The sequence below is a fragment of the Pan troglodytes genome, chromosome 10, assembly GCF_028858775.2.
Source record: "Pan troglodytes isolate AG18354 chromosome 10, NHGRI_mPanTro3-v2.0_pri, whole genome shotgun sequence".
Classification (NCBI taxonomy): domain Eukaryota; kingdom Metazoa; phylum Chordata; class Mammalia; order Primates; family Hominidae; genus Pan; species Pan troglodytes.
In genome coordinates, this window is record NC_072408.2 from 106,218,246 (window position 1) to 106,236,300 (window position 18,055).

Here is an 18,055-nt window from a genome sequence, read left to right on the forward strand (position 1 = left end):
TGAAGCCTGTGTTTGAAGGGCCTGGCCCCAGGTAAACACATGAGGCACCCACCCAACATAGACAAGTGAAGAGAGCAAGAGGGGAAAATGTTCTCCCCAAAGAAGACTGTACAGATAGAAGATCTGAATAGAGAAAAAGGACTTGTAGTTTGAAAACTGTTTTCAACTAGGGGGAAGGAGGGGATTTTCTCCATAGCACCAACCTGGGAATATCAAAAGACTCTTTTCCTCCTTTTGTTTTAATTTTTCAATTACCATAAGCTTTTCTCTCACAGCTTTATTTTTAACTTTAATGATCACACATATATCACACAAATATAACTAATACGCAGGGAGATTTTTCAAGAGATATAAACATCCTGGTTGAGAAAGTCAGGAGAGAAAAACTACTAAGTAAACTAAAAATGACAAGATAATTAAAGAGAAGATATATACAGCAATAAATTTGAATTTCAAAGAAAATTTCAGCTAACAAATCTGTTATATTTTCACGTGCATTAACAGAAGTTAAAGCAAGAGAAAATTGAGTTAATAAAAAATTGATTTTAAAAAAAACAGATTTTCAACACAAAATCTCTCTGAAACTACTGCTCCCTCGCCTCTGCTGTAATTTTGGAAGGATTAGCGCTTGTAGGACTCTGGCTGTCCCCAGCAGTGACACACCTTCCCACCCCAGGATACATAAAACTGGGGCACAGAGCAGACGGAATTTTCAGCTCTGCTCATCAGCAGGTTGACCTGCTTGTTCCAAGCAATTTTGTGAATTTAAGACTCTGGTGCCTGGCTGGACTCATAGCACCCAGGTGCTCTGCAATTTGTACAGAATTCTAAAATTTCAGGCTCTGCTTGTTGCCTAGATCTTTAGTAATAACAGCAATAAAAAAGTAATAATGCCCACATGTATTAAGCATTTATGAAGCTACATTAATTAAGCATATGTTGTGTTTATGTAGTTTGCAGTTAATGGCACTGGCTTAATGTAATAGGGATAGTATTTTTTAAAGAAGAACTTGATATATTTCCATCTTCAAATTGTGTTTCACTGGAAACTGCTCCTCTTCCAGGGCTGGACAGGGTACCTAATGCCCTCACAGAAGAAAAGGTGGGTTAGCAAGTCAATAGACTTAAAAATCAGAGTCCTGCTTTAGACCAATCAGAATGACGTATGAAGATCTATTGTATAGACAAATGAGAAGCCCATCCCAGAAGAGAAAGGACATACCAGCTTCTGGAGAATTTCAAAAAGGAAAAGGCTGAATGAGATGGGGAGGATAGGGAAATAGTTCTACATTTGTGTCTGGAACTTTCCTTTCTGGGCACTGGCCTCGAGAGAATGTAGCATAATAAATAGGTATTGGGCGAACATAAGAAAAGAGAGCTCTGGGTTCCCAATCCCATCTAGATTCTGGGCAGGGCCACATCCTATTAAACTTGATAGTTCCCTGTGGTAAGGACTAGCAAGATTTTGGGGATAAATCTTTCTGAGTCCCACTTATATTCCTAAATTACGAATGAGACCCGGAGGTACCTGGAGCCTCCAGAAGGGGGCCTCAGCAGGCAGCTGGTCTGAAAGCCAACTGGGCTGCCCTGGGGCCAGCTTGGCAAGGGGAGAGGTGACCGCTGCAGAGGCTAGGAAAGACAGATGGCCGACCTGGCAGAGACTCAGAGGGACCACTTTGCCAGTGCGAGGCGAGCTGAGGTGACCAGCCAGAAAGAGCTCCAGGCTCTGGCCAGAATGGTCTTGACCTAAATATGCCACCTGCAGGCCACAGGTATACTGGAAGGGATGCCCACTCCCTATTATCCCTTTTCCTGTGTGTCTCTCAGGCCCCATGTACCAGCCATTCATTCATTAGGAGTTTGAACAAAAAGCTAACTCAAACTTTCTCCATCCTCCTCAAATATCTCATCTTTGCCCTCTTTTGTTACTCTCCAAAGACAGACTTGCTCTTGGTTCACAGAGAAAATAAGAGCCACCGGACAGTAAAATGCAAATCAGATCATCTCTCTTTGCTTAAAACACCTATCAATGACTTCTCATTGCTCTTAGGATAAATACCAAAATCCTGAAGGTAGCTACAAGGGTTTGACTGGGCTTTTACTCCCTTTGCAGCTTCAACTCCTATCATTTCTCTCCTTTCTCTCTGACCTGCAGTTTCATGTTAATTTCTACCACAGGGATTTTTTTAAATATGCTATTCCTTCTTTAAAGAATAATCTTCCTTCCCCACCTTGGCCTACTTAATTCTTCTTTGTCTTTCAGAGCCCCACTCATTGTTGGCACGAGATCAGTCACCCCCTTTAGATACTCTCACAGCACTTTCTCATAATGGCACACCCTGAGTAAACACATTTATTTAATACTGCTTAGGTAAGCCAATAGTATTATATCAACTAATTTCATTTGGAATAACAAGTCCCATGCACTAGCTAACTAACATCACCCCATTATCTAACTATGTATTTTCATAATTTTAAGTGCTGAGAAGCAATCAACTTTTCTTCATCAAGCATCTTGTAACCTGTACCTTGCCTTCTACCTGATGTGCAATTTGTCACAAAGGCACTGGGTGAAAGTCATCATGTGACACCACAGGAAAACAGGAAAAAGTACAGGAGACACATTTCATGATTTATCAAGAAGTGACAAGAATATAATTTACCATTACATCTATATGCAGCATTTGATATAAAAATACTTGCCTCTAGGGTACCTAAAATCCTGGTCTATTGAAAGTACTGAACTTACCAATCAATAACTCAGCTAATATATTTAATGTATATATTTTTAGGAAAACAGGTCCCAAAGATGTAATCTCGCATCATTCTCTCTAACCCTTTACTTTCTCCATATCAGCTCGCCCCGAATCTTAGCTTGGAGTTGAGAGGTCATCTCAGCAGCCTGTTCCTGGCCTTCCTGTCGGCTGGAGGCCAAAGCCTCCCTCAGCTGCCTGTGGCCAGTGGCTGCTGTAATAATGATGTCTCAGCTTCAGGAGGTCTATTTCCAGGCCATGTGAGCTAATTAAAACACAGGCCTTCATTTGCCTTTCTGGCAATCCCTGATCAGTGTGAGAGGCCTATGCCACCCTCTCCATTCTAATTTTAGTTCTCCTCTAGTGTTTTCTCTCCTTTGCAGAAAAGCGTCCTATGCTGCTAAGCACTTACAGGCTTTTGTTTTTGTTATTTCTCCCACTTGGAAAGAAGCACTTTTCCACTTTACTCCTTTTGGATTTTCTCCTCCCATCAGTTTTCTCCTGCAGGAGGTGATGGTTTGAAACTACTAGCAAAACTGAAGATAATTAGTTACCCAGGGTAGTTGACTTGCTTAGCAGGTGCCCTTGAGAAAGTGCTAATGCACAAAATTCTTCATATGGAAACAACTTTTTGAACACAGCTTTCTATAAAGATAGAGAACACCTGTTATTACTGGTGATGCTCAGCTTCTTTTCCCCCAGCAATTCACAACACAACTACCCAGAGTTCAGAACTCATAAATTCACTCACAATAGGCTGAGATGCTATTTTTCAGTCTTTTAAAATGGATACTCTTTACTTCTGATAAGCATAAAATTATCACATGGCTTCCTCCCACCCTACCCTCCCTCACTGAAAAAAGATCATTATCTCAACTATCTACTCTACATATCTACTTGAATATCCAACAGATTTTCAAATTAAAATGTTCAAAACTGAGATTTCCCCATCTCCACTAATATCAGCTCCATCTTTCCAAAGGTCAAAACACCAAATATCTTTGAATTACAACTTTGGTCCCTTTTATTTTCTTATATCCTACATCCAATTCATCCAAATATATATGTAGATAGATTGATAGATCAATCAATAGACAGATGATAGATAGATAGATAGATAGATAGATAGATAGATAGACAGATAGATCTACCTTTAACATAGATCCAGAATTCTACCACTCCTCACCACCTCTATTTAAAAAAAACTGTTACCCGAGGAAAGAAGAACACACTGGCAACCATTAAGGGGACCCAAGAGATTGAAATATCTTAGCAGATGGGTTCTCAGGTCATTCAAAGGTTTCACATGAGAATGAGACACATAGTGGCCATGTGCAGAGAGAGCCCCTTAGGGAAGTGGCCTTGAATGAAACACCTCTCTTAGGGAGACTTTGGCAGCCAGGGAATGACGTGAGGAGCCTTGGCACCTCAAGGAAGAGTGGGACAAAGTATAGAAGAAGTGAACTCAGATAAAGGTGATCTATATTATAATATGTTAAACAAATGGAAAGATTAAATATTATGAACACAGTGAATGTTATGTCTTTAGAAGTATCAAACATTTCTTCCAGGAAATTGTTGTACTGATTTAATTGCAGTATTTAAGAATATGTTGATGGAGGAGAGGCTAACTCAGCTGCTCAGTCCCATGGTCTTAAGACAATTGCTGATAATTATAATCATTGCTAGTTCCTTGTGCATCCCATTCTTTGAATCCAACAATTATTCCAACCCTCTTCTTTAATACCTTGACTCCAGCAATACTTTGACCCCACTGGAATCTCCAATCCTAAGATCTTATTGATTTTTCAGTGTTAATTATCTCCTTGTTCTCTTTCGCTTCCCTCTTCATCTTGAAGTCTGTGGTTAAATATTACACTCCCTTGCATTTATATTTCCTTGCTCTTCAATCACTTCAATATACCAATTTAGCAAAACCACAACCTATGTAAAATTCAACTCTCCAAATACTCTGCACCTGCATCCTCCAGCTGACATAGGCTGGAGAAAAACACAGAACCACATTGGATAGTCTAATTCTAAATGCATGAACACAGACTTTAAATAGGCCTTTAATTCTGCCAGGTGATCACATCATATACCTCCTTTGTCCACTCACTGTTTCTTCTAAACAACTATTTCACACTGTCCTCTCTTTCCTCAAACTCTACATTTCCTTCTCTGTCTTTGGTTTCAATTGAAGCTGCTGCTCTCTACTTTGTAGAAAAACTGAAAACTATCAGAACAGATCTTCCCCAGATTCCCACCACATGGATCTCCTGCCAGTATTTGCACCCACAACCAAAACATCTGTTCATGCTCCTGTCCAAAACCAGTCTCTCCACTTGGTTAATAATAGAATTCATCATCCCCTCTTTCTCCTCCATCGTAACTTAAAAATTCCCCTGTGAAGAAATTCCTTCAAGGGTAGTCTATCATTACTCTCCTCCCTTTCTCCCTTAAAACCACCACACGAGGCTCTATTATTTCCAACCAAATTGCTCTTGTCAAGGTCAGCAGTGACCCCCCCACCCCCAATATTGTTAAATCCATGAACCTATTCTAACTTAGTCCTCACCCTACTTAACTTATCAGCTATATTTGACAGAGTTGATCACTCTTTCCTTCTTAATAACTTTCTTCACCTGACTTCAGAACAAGACACTCACCAAAAGATTTCCTTCTATCTCACAGGTTGCTCCTTCTCAGCTTCCCTTGCTGGTGCTGCCTTTCATTCCATCCTTCCTCAAGCTCAGTTATTGGTCTTCTTCCTCTACACACGCTGCATATCATCTGTATAATGACGACGTTCACATTTATATCTGCAGACTGGACCTTCTGCTGCCTACTTGACACATCTATTCAGATATTCAGTAGGCATCTCAAAATTAACTCCTGGTATTTCTCACTGTTTACCAAACCTTCTCTTCCCCAAATCTCTTGTGTGTCAAACGATAGGAAATTCATTCTTATAGTTGTTAAGGAGAAAAGTCTTGGAGTCATCCTTAATTCTTCTCATTTTCTCATATACCATGTCCACTCCACCATGAAATTCCATTGGATCTGCCTTAAAAACATGTCCAACATCTCTCCATTTCTCTCTAACTCTGCTGATTCACCTGTGATCTTAGCTGCTTTCCCTCTCTTACTGCAATGCTACAATTGCCTTCTAACTGGCTTTCCTGCATCCACCCTTGTTCCCTCTCCCCATCCATGATCGACATTATAGCCAGATTAATCCTCATAAAATAGAAGTCAGATCATGTGACTTTTCTTCTGAAAGAACTGAATAGGCTCTAAGAAAAATCACTCTGGGTTAAAGCCAAAGTCCTGAAATGGCTTATTAGGGCCTTACATAATCTATCCCTCACCCTCTCTTCTTACCTACAAATATTCTACATTTCAAGGAAGAGCATCCACCTTTCACTCATCAGCTTAAGCTAGAAACTTTAGAGCCCTCCTTGAAATATTTCCCCTCATCTTTGCACATCCAATTACCATGACTTGTTAATTACTCTTTCCTTGTATCTCTTAAACCAATTTACATTTTCCCTTTGCTATGAAACTATTTCTCCCCTTCTCCAATGTCATTTCATCTCAAATCTACTACATATTAATACTAGAGTGAACTTTCTAGTTAAATGTAAACCTATTTATATCATTCCCCAGACTGTATAACACCAAAGCTTTTTAATTCTAACAACCTTTTTTGATGATTCACAAGTTGAAGCTTTAATCACAATTCAAGCTACTTTTTAAATGGCCCTCTGTTATAATAAATTCATTGGTTCACTTAAAAGTGTTTTGCAGCATACGATTTATTTTTGAAGATGTATTAGTCTTTGTTCTGTTAAGTGCCATTTTGGTCAAGATTAATTTTTTGTGTATGCAATCATTTATAAAATGAAATGTAGGTTAATCAGTAAATTTAAATTATACTTCTAAGTCGAGAAAAGGTCAGCTATCTCGGCATAAGCTTGGTCAGCTACCTTGGCATACCTTGTACAGACTTACAACAGGCCCCCCTATCTTAAAGCTACTACAGATTTCAAATAATAGTATTAAAAACAAAAATAATATTAAGCAATAACTGTGATAATATTAAAGAATAATATTAGTTGCCAAGGTTTACAAAATGTATTAACATAAACTCATTTATTACTACAAATACCTAAAGAGTAGATATTATTTCCACTTTCAGAGGAGCAAATTAAATGTCAGAAAAGTTAAAGGTTTTGATGGAAAATATCTAGCAAATCAGTGATGGAACTGACTCTTCAACTCATTCTCTTTATATACCCAGTGGCAATGTCTGTAAAGCATAACAAATTAAATATGTGTAAGCTAATAAAATGCTACTTTTGTAAGTACAAATGCCTTCCTTACAAGTTTTCCTTTTTAAAGTAAAGCAAAGCAAATTGTGCTTTCACATTATTACTAAATATCAGTCTATCCTAAAATTGTTTATGTAATGTGGAGGTGATATATTATCTTAGAAAACCACTGTAACATGGTATTGGAAACCATTTCAACTGTTAAAAGGTTAGATTTCAGTTCTGTTTAAAGGTCAGACCTGAAAATATCCTGATGATTACAATTTCTCCACACATTTTGGATGATGCCACTGAACTCCTGGCAGCAGCAAAATGTGTTTGTTCTGATCCTCTGCTTCTGGTGGTCAGTTTCAGAGTGGAGAAAAGGCGCCAGGGCTTTGGGACTAGACCTAAATTTCTACTGCTTTTAATTAAAATAATAAAGGGGAAAAGGTAATATTTCTATCCAACTGAGACAGAAAAATTTGTTGAAAACCGATTCTCACCTGTTGAAAAATATTCAGAAAATCGATCATCCCCAAAACAATGTACTAACTAAAACAAAACCAAGAAAGGCATTCTGAAAGGCAAGTATCAAAGCATCTGTCATTGCCCCATTTTAGGTTTTCAAATCTGGAACTAGTCATTCAAATAAATATTGTTTGAATAATAATTATATGCCCAGAACCCTTCCCAGGTCCACATACCACTATTTTTTGTTTTTACAAATCACATCTCATCTCTCCTGTCCTATAAAACTGCATTTAGTACACAGCAGACAATACATTTTAATGCTCACTGAATGAATGCTAGGATTGATGTAGAATACAAAGAATTATGTTAATATCATAGTTATTGCTACTACTACTAATAGTTACTAACATTTATTGAGCACTAACTATCTGCCAGGCACTGTGTTAGTCACTTTACATGCATCACCACAGTACAGGGTAAGTTAATCTAATTAATTCATTGTTAATCTAATTCTATAGTAAGAAAACTATAGCATAAAGAGATCAAGTCTCATAGCTAGGTAAGAGGCTCAGTTTCACAGTTAGTAATCAAACTTTGGCAGTCTGACCTCAGTGCGTACAATGGGCCAGAGACCAACCTATTGCAGCTTACATTCTAGAAAGAAGACAAGAAATAAGCAAAGAAGTAATCAATATAATTTTACATAGGAGATAAGGCTATGGATAAAAGAAAAAGGGATGATTTGATAGAAGTGACTAGAGTGACATAGAAAAATCGTTAAAAACATGAACTCTAGTACCAGGTTTGAGTTCATACCAGAACTTTTTCCAGCTTTGTCATTATGGGCTGTTATTTAGTTACTTATGTTCTTTGTGTATTTCCTTATCTACAGATAATACCGAATTTATATAACAGTCATGAGGTTTAAATGAATTGATATATATAAAATGCCTAAAACAGTTCCTGACACATAGTGTCATTTAAGTATTTATTATTATTGTTATTTTTGCATTTTTATTGTTATAATTCTTATCACGTTGAGGACATCTACTTGAGATAGGGTGGTATGGGAAGGCCTCTATGAGGAAATGCATTTGAACCAAAACCTAAATGACACTTAGGCACATGAAAATTTTAAGGCAGAGATTCCAGGCAGAAGGAAACAAAGTGCAAAAGCCCCAGGGCTAGAATGTTCAGCAAAGAAAGCCAGTATGGCCAGGATGAGTTCAGTCAAGTTACAGAGCTAGTCAGGAACCAGGCTAAATTAGGCATCACTGGATATGGTAAGGAGTTGGATTTTATTCTAAGTGCGATTAGAAGACATGGGAACATTTTAAGCATGGTAATGACATGCTTTGATTTACATTTTATAAATATCACTCCGGCTTCCATGAAAGTTTGGATTATAACTTCCATAGAATGTCAATCTTATCATTCCCATTAGTCATTGTTTTTAAAATCTTAGCTTTATTCCTAGGGAAAAGTAATTCTCTGACTATATTTCCAGAATGTTTGTGTTAGTGCTTTTAAACATAGAGTCAGATTAAAGGACTTAAGTAGGTATATGAACATACATATATACTCATACACTCACTGTGAACAAAGATTATATGGAATACTCACATAGACCACACTTCATTATTCTAAATTCAAATCAGAATTTGAATTCACTGAATGAATGCTAGGCTGGGTTTTTGAATCATGTTTCTTGGAAGGAAAGTAATTGTTTACTTACATGAAAGTTGACCATATGAATTAGGTCATTCTTGTTATACCCAACTAAAACAGTTGAGAGGTCAAGGGGAGAAAACATCTAGGGCACATAACACTGTTCCAACAATGTAATTCCCTGTGAGCTTGGCTGCTGAAGCTGCCTGCTGTAACCTGAAACCAGTTTTATCTAATAGCTACTGAAACAACCTGCTGCAACTCTGAGAATCATTTTACCCATAGCCATCACTTACCAATCAAAACTTTCCAGCTCACCAATATATCATTAGTGCCAATGAACTTCCTCAAAGAGCAATATGTAACTTTCCCCTTTTTTGTAAAACCTCTATCCGTCTGTTCTTTGGACATAATGAAGACCATCCAGCCTATGAGTATGCCACAAATGCAATTCTTGGTTTCCAAATAAAACATTTAAAATTAAGACTTTTGTCTCTATATTGTATTTGTCTTTAACCCTTATTGTAAATTATATGGCAGGGGAGGATATTCTTTGGGTCCCACTTCTCTTATTTCTAATATGTCCCTTGGCCTTGCCAGGCGTTAGCTCCTTGTCCCCCAGATAAAGAAAGCTTTGCAAATCTGACTGCATGGAACAATGTATGTTTTACTAGTGGGTGGTGTTATTTTTCTTAATCTTACCCTCACACCCAGCATTTTCTCCCCCAACACACTTCCTCTGCAAGTTCACCATGGTTTAAATAGGTTGAAAGCCAGACTAGGCCACATTGTACCATTCCTTCTTACCAGACATCATTGATATAAGTTCTCCAGCTTCAAAGCATCTCTTAATAAAGTTGTCTGTTGATTAGTTGACACCGCTGTGTGGTAAGGGGTAAATGGCAGTGGAAGAACATTTCCAGGTCCCTGGTATTTTTACTACTATAATCACATTAAATCATCATCTTTAATATCTAACACCAAAAGGCCATCCATGTATTCAAAAAGAATATTACGGCCACACTGACAAGAATCTTAAAGCCCTACATTGCCACACATGGAGGTGAACTAAAAACACAATGCAATTTGTACGAAGACTCCTCCTAATTCCTCTAACTCATAAATACTTCAGTCTTAAAATAAAAATATAGCTGCATAAAGTGAACTGCTTTACCTGTATGGTTAGTTCCCTCATTCTTGACTTCTGTGGTTCCCACAGAAGAGGTGGGTGGACTAGCAGGAGGACTGGCAGTAAAGCTTGTGCACCCTGTAGATGTGTTGATTTCAAAATATTCTTGGTTGTGATTCATTCGGTGAAAATCCAGAGAAGACACAATGGATGTTCGCTGTTTAGGCTAAAATAAATGAGCATGACGAGAGTATTAATATGATCATGTTCATCTTCAGCCCAATCTCCCCATCAATTTAATCTAAGTGATAATTTTTTTCAGTTAAAAACTATCTGGGTTTTATACTTAAAATATAATTGTGCTTTACAGAGATACATTAATTTCTTGATGAATTAAATAATAAAAAATTGTTTAATGAGAAAATATTATGGCATAGTTGATGTGATAGGTTAGGCTTTTCATTTGCTTTCCCCAGAAGATTGTAAAAATATAGTGCACAAAATTTCTCTTGGTAATCAATTTTGAAAGTTGCAATTTTAAGTCACCTTTCATTCAACTAACATTTATTAAGCATCTGGCATTTGCCAGACCCAGAGGATATAGAATCTAATAATAAAAGGGCCTTACAACATAGAAGAATAATTAAGGCAGTTCCATTTTTTTATTCTTTAAATAGTCCAAGGAATTGGTGGCATTAAATATTGTTCCCAAGTACAAGATGCTGGAATTTTATCATCAGAATTAAATAAAGTTATATGGAACATTTTCTAGGATCTAAGAATATGCTTGGTATTTTTAGTGAACTTTGATTTTCTTTTTTAAGAATTTTAATTAATCCCCAAATAGCAAGAAAAGTCAATTTAAACATAAAAGTTAAAATCATGGAGTAATAGCAGATATAATCTATACCCTTTGTCAGTAATGAATGAAAAGCCCCGTAGCAATTTTCTGGGGCTTTTCCCCATAGTTTTAATTATATTCACTTTCTTTTCTTGCCTAGCAGAGCTTCTAACATTGTCCTTCAGAAAAACTGCAGTTTTTTGGCTCTCAAATGTGTGTGTTTTTCGCAGGAATCAACTCTACCTTTCTTACTTTTTATTTTTTAGTTTATATTACTGAAATATTAAAAATCTCTTATAATAATTATAAGAGATCAAATGTAAACTTTTTATAATAAGGTAAAGTTTATTGTACTTTACTTTCTCCAAAGTACAATTAACTTTTGGTTTACTAATGTTTTTATTACCCTCAAATATGTGTTAATCCCTGTACTCCATAGATTATTTTCCTGCAAAATATTCAAATTGCTGTCTCTTCCAGCTTATCATTTTTTTCCAAGTAGATATCATTTAATCTATAATGTAAAATAGACAATCATATGGAAAATATCTGCACAGTATAGAGTTTTTTAGAAAATATATAAGGTGAGTAAATTATCACAATATGATTTATTCTTTCACCAATATTTCACCAAATATTTTTATGAAAGACATTGAGAGGTATAAATATTGTTATGCAAGAGAGTGCAAGTCATTTATTATTATGACACATCAACTCAGTAATAGAATTCAAATTAGCACCCACAGAGGACTCAGTTGCTTTTGAAATACAAAAGATCAGGGTTTAATGTCAGGCTTGGTTTCTCATGAAATGTCTGTCCTTGGGACTACTGAATCTCAATTTCACATTCAATGTCCTTTCCACTACATTCTATAATAGCAATTAGAAAGGCATGAGCTATAGCGCTGGCTCCAATGGAGCCCATCATTCTAGGCTTTGTTTTATTGTGTTGTGTTTTTGTTTCACTTTATGTGTAGGCAATGGACCACATTTCTATGTTTCTTCTCATAAATTTTATAAAGGTCAAGCCAAATGATATATATGATTCCCCCATTTCTAATTGTTTCTTAAATACATGTTTCTGAATCCTGACCACCCATGGTTCTAACTGCTTTAAAAACACAATGTTTTATGCAATCATGAAAACAAACAAGCTATTTTGTGCAATATTAATTCATTCTACAAATATTTGCTGAACATACACTAAACTGCAGATATCATGCACGTAAGCACTGTGATAGGAATAAAACAAGACACTATCCCTGTTTTCTGTATGAATATAAACGAGGTGGGAGGATGGATGGCCCATGAGTCTTCGAAAAAGAGACAAGCAATCCAATGATTATGCTTCAGTATCACATAGCAGTAAGGGTGATGAAAAATTAGAAGCATTATACTTAGTCATGCCCTAAGGCAAGGGTCAGCAAACTATGGCCTGTGGCTCAAATCTGGCCTTCTTCCTGTTTCTAAAAATGAAGTTTTATTGGAACAAAACTGCACCCATTGCTCCCTCATTTAGTTATGGTCTATGACTGCCCTCGTACTATAATTGCAGAGTTCAGTAGTTGCAACACAGGTCATATTTTCCACAACACTTGAAATATTTATTATGTCTGGCTTTTTAGAGAAAATATTTGGCCACTCCTGTTCTATGGAATTGTTTCACACCTCAATTTTGTGCTCAATAAAACCGTAACTATAGGTTTCCTTTTATTTCCCAGCCTGACTTGCCTTTGGGTTGGGCAATGTGACTAATTCTCATCAAATACAATATTAGTAGAAGTGACATTTTTCTATCCCTCTCTTACTCTCCTAATGATGTAGTTGAAAGATGAAGGAAAGTCATGAAACTCACATTAGTTTTATGAGATGTTAAAGTGAACCTTCCTTTTTTATATTTTTATTTTAAGTTCAGGGGTACATGTGCAGGTTTGTTACATAGGTAAAGGTGTGTCATGGGGGTTTGTTTAACAGATTATTTTATCACCCAGGTATTAAGCCTAGTACTCATTAGTTATTTTTCCTGATCCTCTCCCTCCTCCCACCCTCCACCATCTGATAGGCCCCAGTGTGTGTTGTTCCCCTCTATGTGTCCATGCGTTCTCATCATTTAGTTCCCAGTGATGAGTGAGAACATGCGGTATTTGATTTTCTGCTCCTGCATTAGTTCACTCAGGATAACAGCCTCCAGCTCCATCCATGTCCCTGCCAAGGACATGATCTCATTCTTTTTTATGGCTGCATAGTATTCCGTGGTGTATATATACCACATTTTCTTTATCCAGTCTATCATTGGTGAGCATTGAGGTTGATTCCATGTCTTTCATATTGTGAATAGTGCTGCAATGAACATACGCATGACGTGTCTTTGTAATAGAATGATTTATGTTCTTTTGGGTATATACGCAGTAATGGGATTACTGGATCGAATGGTATTTCTGACTTTAAGTCTTTGAGGAATCACCACATTCTCTTCCACAATGGTTGAACTAATGTATACTCCCACCTGTAGTGTATAAGTGTGGCTTTTTCTCCACAACCTTCCCAGCATGTGTTATTTTTTGACTTTTTAATAATAGCCATTCTGAATTGATTTGAAATGGTATCTCATTGTGGTTTTGGTTTGAATTACTCTAATGATCAATGATGTAGCACTTTTTTTTCATATAATTGTTAGCTGCATGTATGTCTTCTTTTGAGCAGCAGTGTCTGTTCACTTTTCTTTCTTTTTTTTTTTTTTTGAGACGGAGTCTCTATCACCCAGGCTGGAGTGCAGTGGCATGATCCCAGCTCAATGCAACCTCTGCCTCCTGGGTTCAAGTGATTCTTGTGCCTCAGGGCCTCGAGTAGCTGGGATTACAGGCAAGCATTACCATGTCTGGCTAATTTCTGTCTTTTTAGTAGAGACAGGGTTTTGCCGTGTTGGTCAGGCTGGTCTTGAACTCCTGGCCTCAAGTGATCTGCCCACCTCATCCTCCCAAAGTGCTGGGATTACAGGTGTGAACAACCATACCCAGCCCCCAATGCCCACTTTTTAATGGGGGTTGGTTTTTTTTCTTGTAAATGTAAGTTAATTTCTTATAGATGCTGGATATTAGCCTTTGTCAGGTGAATAGTTTACAAAAATTTTCTCCTCTTCTGTGGGTTGTCTGTTTACTCTGTTGACGGTTTCTTTTGCTGTACAGAGGCTCTTTAGTTTTACTAGATTTCATTTGTCAATTTTTTCTTTTATTCCAACTGAAGGAACACTTATACACTGTTGATGGGAGTTTAAATTAGTTCAACCATGAAGACACTATGGTGATTCATCAAACAGAAATTTTGAGGATATTTCTGTTCCTAAAAACAAAAATATACCATTTGACCCAGCAATCTAATTACTGGGTATATACCTAAAGGAATATAAATCATTCTGTCATAAAGACACATACACACATATGTTCACTGCAGCACTATTCACAACGGCAAAGACATGGAATCAATCTAAATGCCCATCAGTGATAGACTGGATAAAGAAAATGTGGGATATAATATATAGCATGGAATACTATGCAGCCATAAAAAAGAATTAGATCATGTCCTTTTCAGGAACATGGTTGGAGACCGAGGCTATTATCCTTAGCAAACTAACACAGGAACAGAAAACCAAATATTGCATGTTCTCACTTATATGTGGGAGCTAAATTATAACTAATGGACACATAGAGAAGAACAACACATACTGGGCCTATTGGAGAGTGGAGGGTAGGAGGAAGGAGAGCATCAGGAAAAATAACTAATGGGTACTAGGCTTAATGCCTGGGTGACAAAATAATCTGTACAACAAACCCCATGATACTATTTTACCTATGTAACCTGCACATGTACTCCTGAACTCAAAATAGAAGTTACATAAAAAATTTAAAAAAAGAAATGAGAACAAAGAAGCTGCTTTGAGGAAACTCAACAAAATTCAAGATAACGCAGATGAGGTATTCAGAATCCTATCAGATAAATTTAACAAAGAGATTGAAATTATTGAAAAGAATCAAGCAGAAATTCTGGAGCTGAAAAATGCAACTGGTATACTGAAGAATGCATTAGAATCTGTTAAAAGCAGAATTGATCAGGCAGAAGAAAGAATTAGTGAGCTTCAAAACAGGCTATTTGTAAATATATAGTCAGAGAAGACAAAAGAAAAAAGAATAAAAAAGAATGAATCATGGCTTCAAGATCTAGAAAATAGCTTCCAAAGGGCAAATCTAACAGTTATTGGCCTTATAGAGGAGGTAGAGAGAGGTGGGTGGAATAAAAAGTTTACTCAAAGTGAGAACAGAGAACTTCCTAGACCTAAAGAAAGATCTCAATATTCAAGTATAAGAAGGCCATAGAATACCAAGGAGATTTAATCCAAACAAGACTACCTCAAGCTATTTAATAACTTAACTCTCAAAATTCAAGGATAAACAAAGGATTATAAATGCAGCAAGAGAAAAGAAGCAAATAACATACAATGAAGCTCCAATATGCCTGGAAGCAGATTTCTCAGTAGAAACTTTACATGCCAGGAAAGAGTGGCATGACATATTTAAAGTGCTGGAGGAAAAAATGTTTATCCTAGAATAGTATATCCAGTGAAAATATCCTTCAAACATGAAGGAGAAATAAAGACTTTCCCAGACAAACAAAAGTTGAGAAATTTCTTCAACATTAGATCTTTCCTACAAGAAATGCTAAAGGGAGTTCTTCAGTGTGAAAGAAAATGACGTTAATGAGCAACAAGAAATCATCTGAAGGTACATAACTCACGAGTAAAAAAAACACAGAATAGTATAACACCGTAATTGGGATGTGTGAACTCATATTTTGAGGTGACAAATGAAAAAATAGACTGATAATAATAAGTATGAAAACTTTTCAAGACATAGACAGTACAATAAGACATAAATAGAAACAACAAAAGTTAAAAAGTAGGGGGACAAAGTTAATGGCTACAGTATTTATTAGTTTTTCCTTTGCTTGTTTGTTTATGTAATCAGTGTTAAGTTGCCATCAGTTTAAAATAATGGATTATAAAAAATTATTTGCAAGCCTTAAGGTAAATTCAAATTAAAAATCCTACAATAGATACATAAGAAATAAAACAAGAAATTAAAACATACCAGCAGAGAAAATCTTCACTAAAAGGAAGAGAGGGAGGAAGGAGAAAAGGAGGAGATCACAAAAGAAACTAGAAAACAAATAACACAATGGCAGGATAAGTGCTTATCATTAATATCAATAATATTGAATAATTAGACTAGAATCTCCAGTCAAAAGACAGAGAGTGGCTGAATGGGTTAAAAAAAAAAAGACCCAACAATCTATTGCCTGCAAGAAATACACTTCACCTATAAAGATACACATAGACTGAAAATAAGGGGATGGACAAAGATATTCCATGCAAATAAAAATCAAAAAAGAGCAGTAGTAGCTATACTGATATGACAAAATAGATTTCAAGAAAAAACTATAAAAACAGACAAAAAATCATTACATAATGATAAAGGGTGAAAATCAAGAAGATGATATCATAATTTCAAATATATACACACCCAGATATATAAAGCAAATATTATTAAGGCTAAAGAGAGACATAAACCCCAATACAATAGTAGCTGAAGACTTCAACAACCCACTTTCATCACTGGACAGATCATTCAGACAGAAAATCAACAAAGAAATGTCAGACTTAATCTGTACTATAGGTCAAATGGGCTTAATAGGTATCTACAGAACATTTCAATGAACAGTTACAGAATATACATTCTTCTCCTCAGTACATGAATAATTCTCAAAGATAGACCATTTGTTAGGTCACGAAACAAGTCTTAAAAAAACTAAAAAATAAATTGAAATTATATCAAGTATCTTCTTTAACCACTATAAAATAAAACTAGGAATCAATAACAAGAGGAATTTTGGAAACTATACAAACACGTGAAAATTAAACAATATGCTACTGAATGACCAAATGGGTCAATGAAGAAATTAAGAGGGGAATTTAAAAATGTCTTGAAGCAAATGGTAATGAAAAGACAACATAGCAAAACCTATGGGCTACAGCAAAAGCAGAACTAACAGGAAAATTTATAGCTATAAGCACCTACATCAAAAAAGTAGAAAAACTTCAAATAACCTAACAATGCATCCTAAGAACAAGAAAGGCAAGAGAAAACCAAACCCAAAGTTAGAAGAAAAGAAATAATAAAGATCAGAGCAGAAATAGATAAAACTGAAACAAAGAAAATACCATAAATGCTAAATAAAATAAAAAGTTGGTTTTTTGAAAAGATAAAATTGACGAACCTTTAGCCAGATTAAGAAAAGAGAGATAAGGCTCAAGTAAATAAAATGAGAGAAGAAAAAGACAACATTACAACTGATGCCACAGAAATTCAAAGGATCATTAGAGGCTCCTACGAGCAAGCAGTAGTCTCCCAGCAAAGAAAAGCCCAGGACCTGATGGCTTCACTGCTGAATTCTACCAAACATTTAAAGAATAACTAATACATGCCTTACTCAAACTATGCCAAGAAATGGAGGAGGAGGAAATACTTCTGAACTCATTCTACAAGGCTGGTATTACCCTGATACCAAAACCGGACAAAGACACATCAAAAACAGAAAACTACGGGCCAATATTCCTGATGCATGTTGATGCAAAAATTCTCAACAAAATACTAGCAAACCAAATTCAACAACACATTAAAAAGGCCATTCATTATGATGAAGGGGGATTTATCCCAGGGATGCAAGGATGGTTCAACTTATGTAAATCAATCAGATAATACAACATACCAGCAAAATTAAGGACAAAAAACTACATAACTGATTTAATTGATGCTGAAAAAGAATT

The 18,055-nt window shown here is 36.2% G+C and overlaps 1 protein-coding gene across 15 annotated transcripts in view; it reads right to left on the minus strand.

Moving 5' to 3' along the window:
• ANKS1B (ankyrin repeat and sterile alpha motif domain containing 1B) overlaps positions 1–18,055 on the minus strand; it is a 1,252,139-nt gene that overhangs the window by 657,952 nt on the left and 576,132 nt on the right. For 14 of the 15 annotated variants that reach the window (XM_001150610.7, XM_009426057.4, XM_009426061.4 and 11 more), the window contains exon 12: positions 10,383–10,563. The exons of the other annotated variant lie outside the window; for it this stretch is intronic. In XM_001150610.7, the coding sequence (XP_001150610.1) occupies positions 10,383–10,563 (181 nt within the window). The remainder of the gene's footprint in view (positions 1–10,382; positions 10,564–18,055) is intronic. 15 annotated transcript variants of the gene reach the window in all.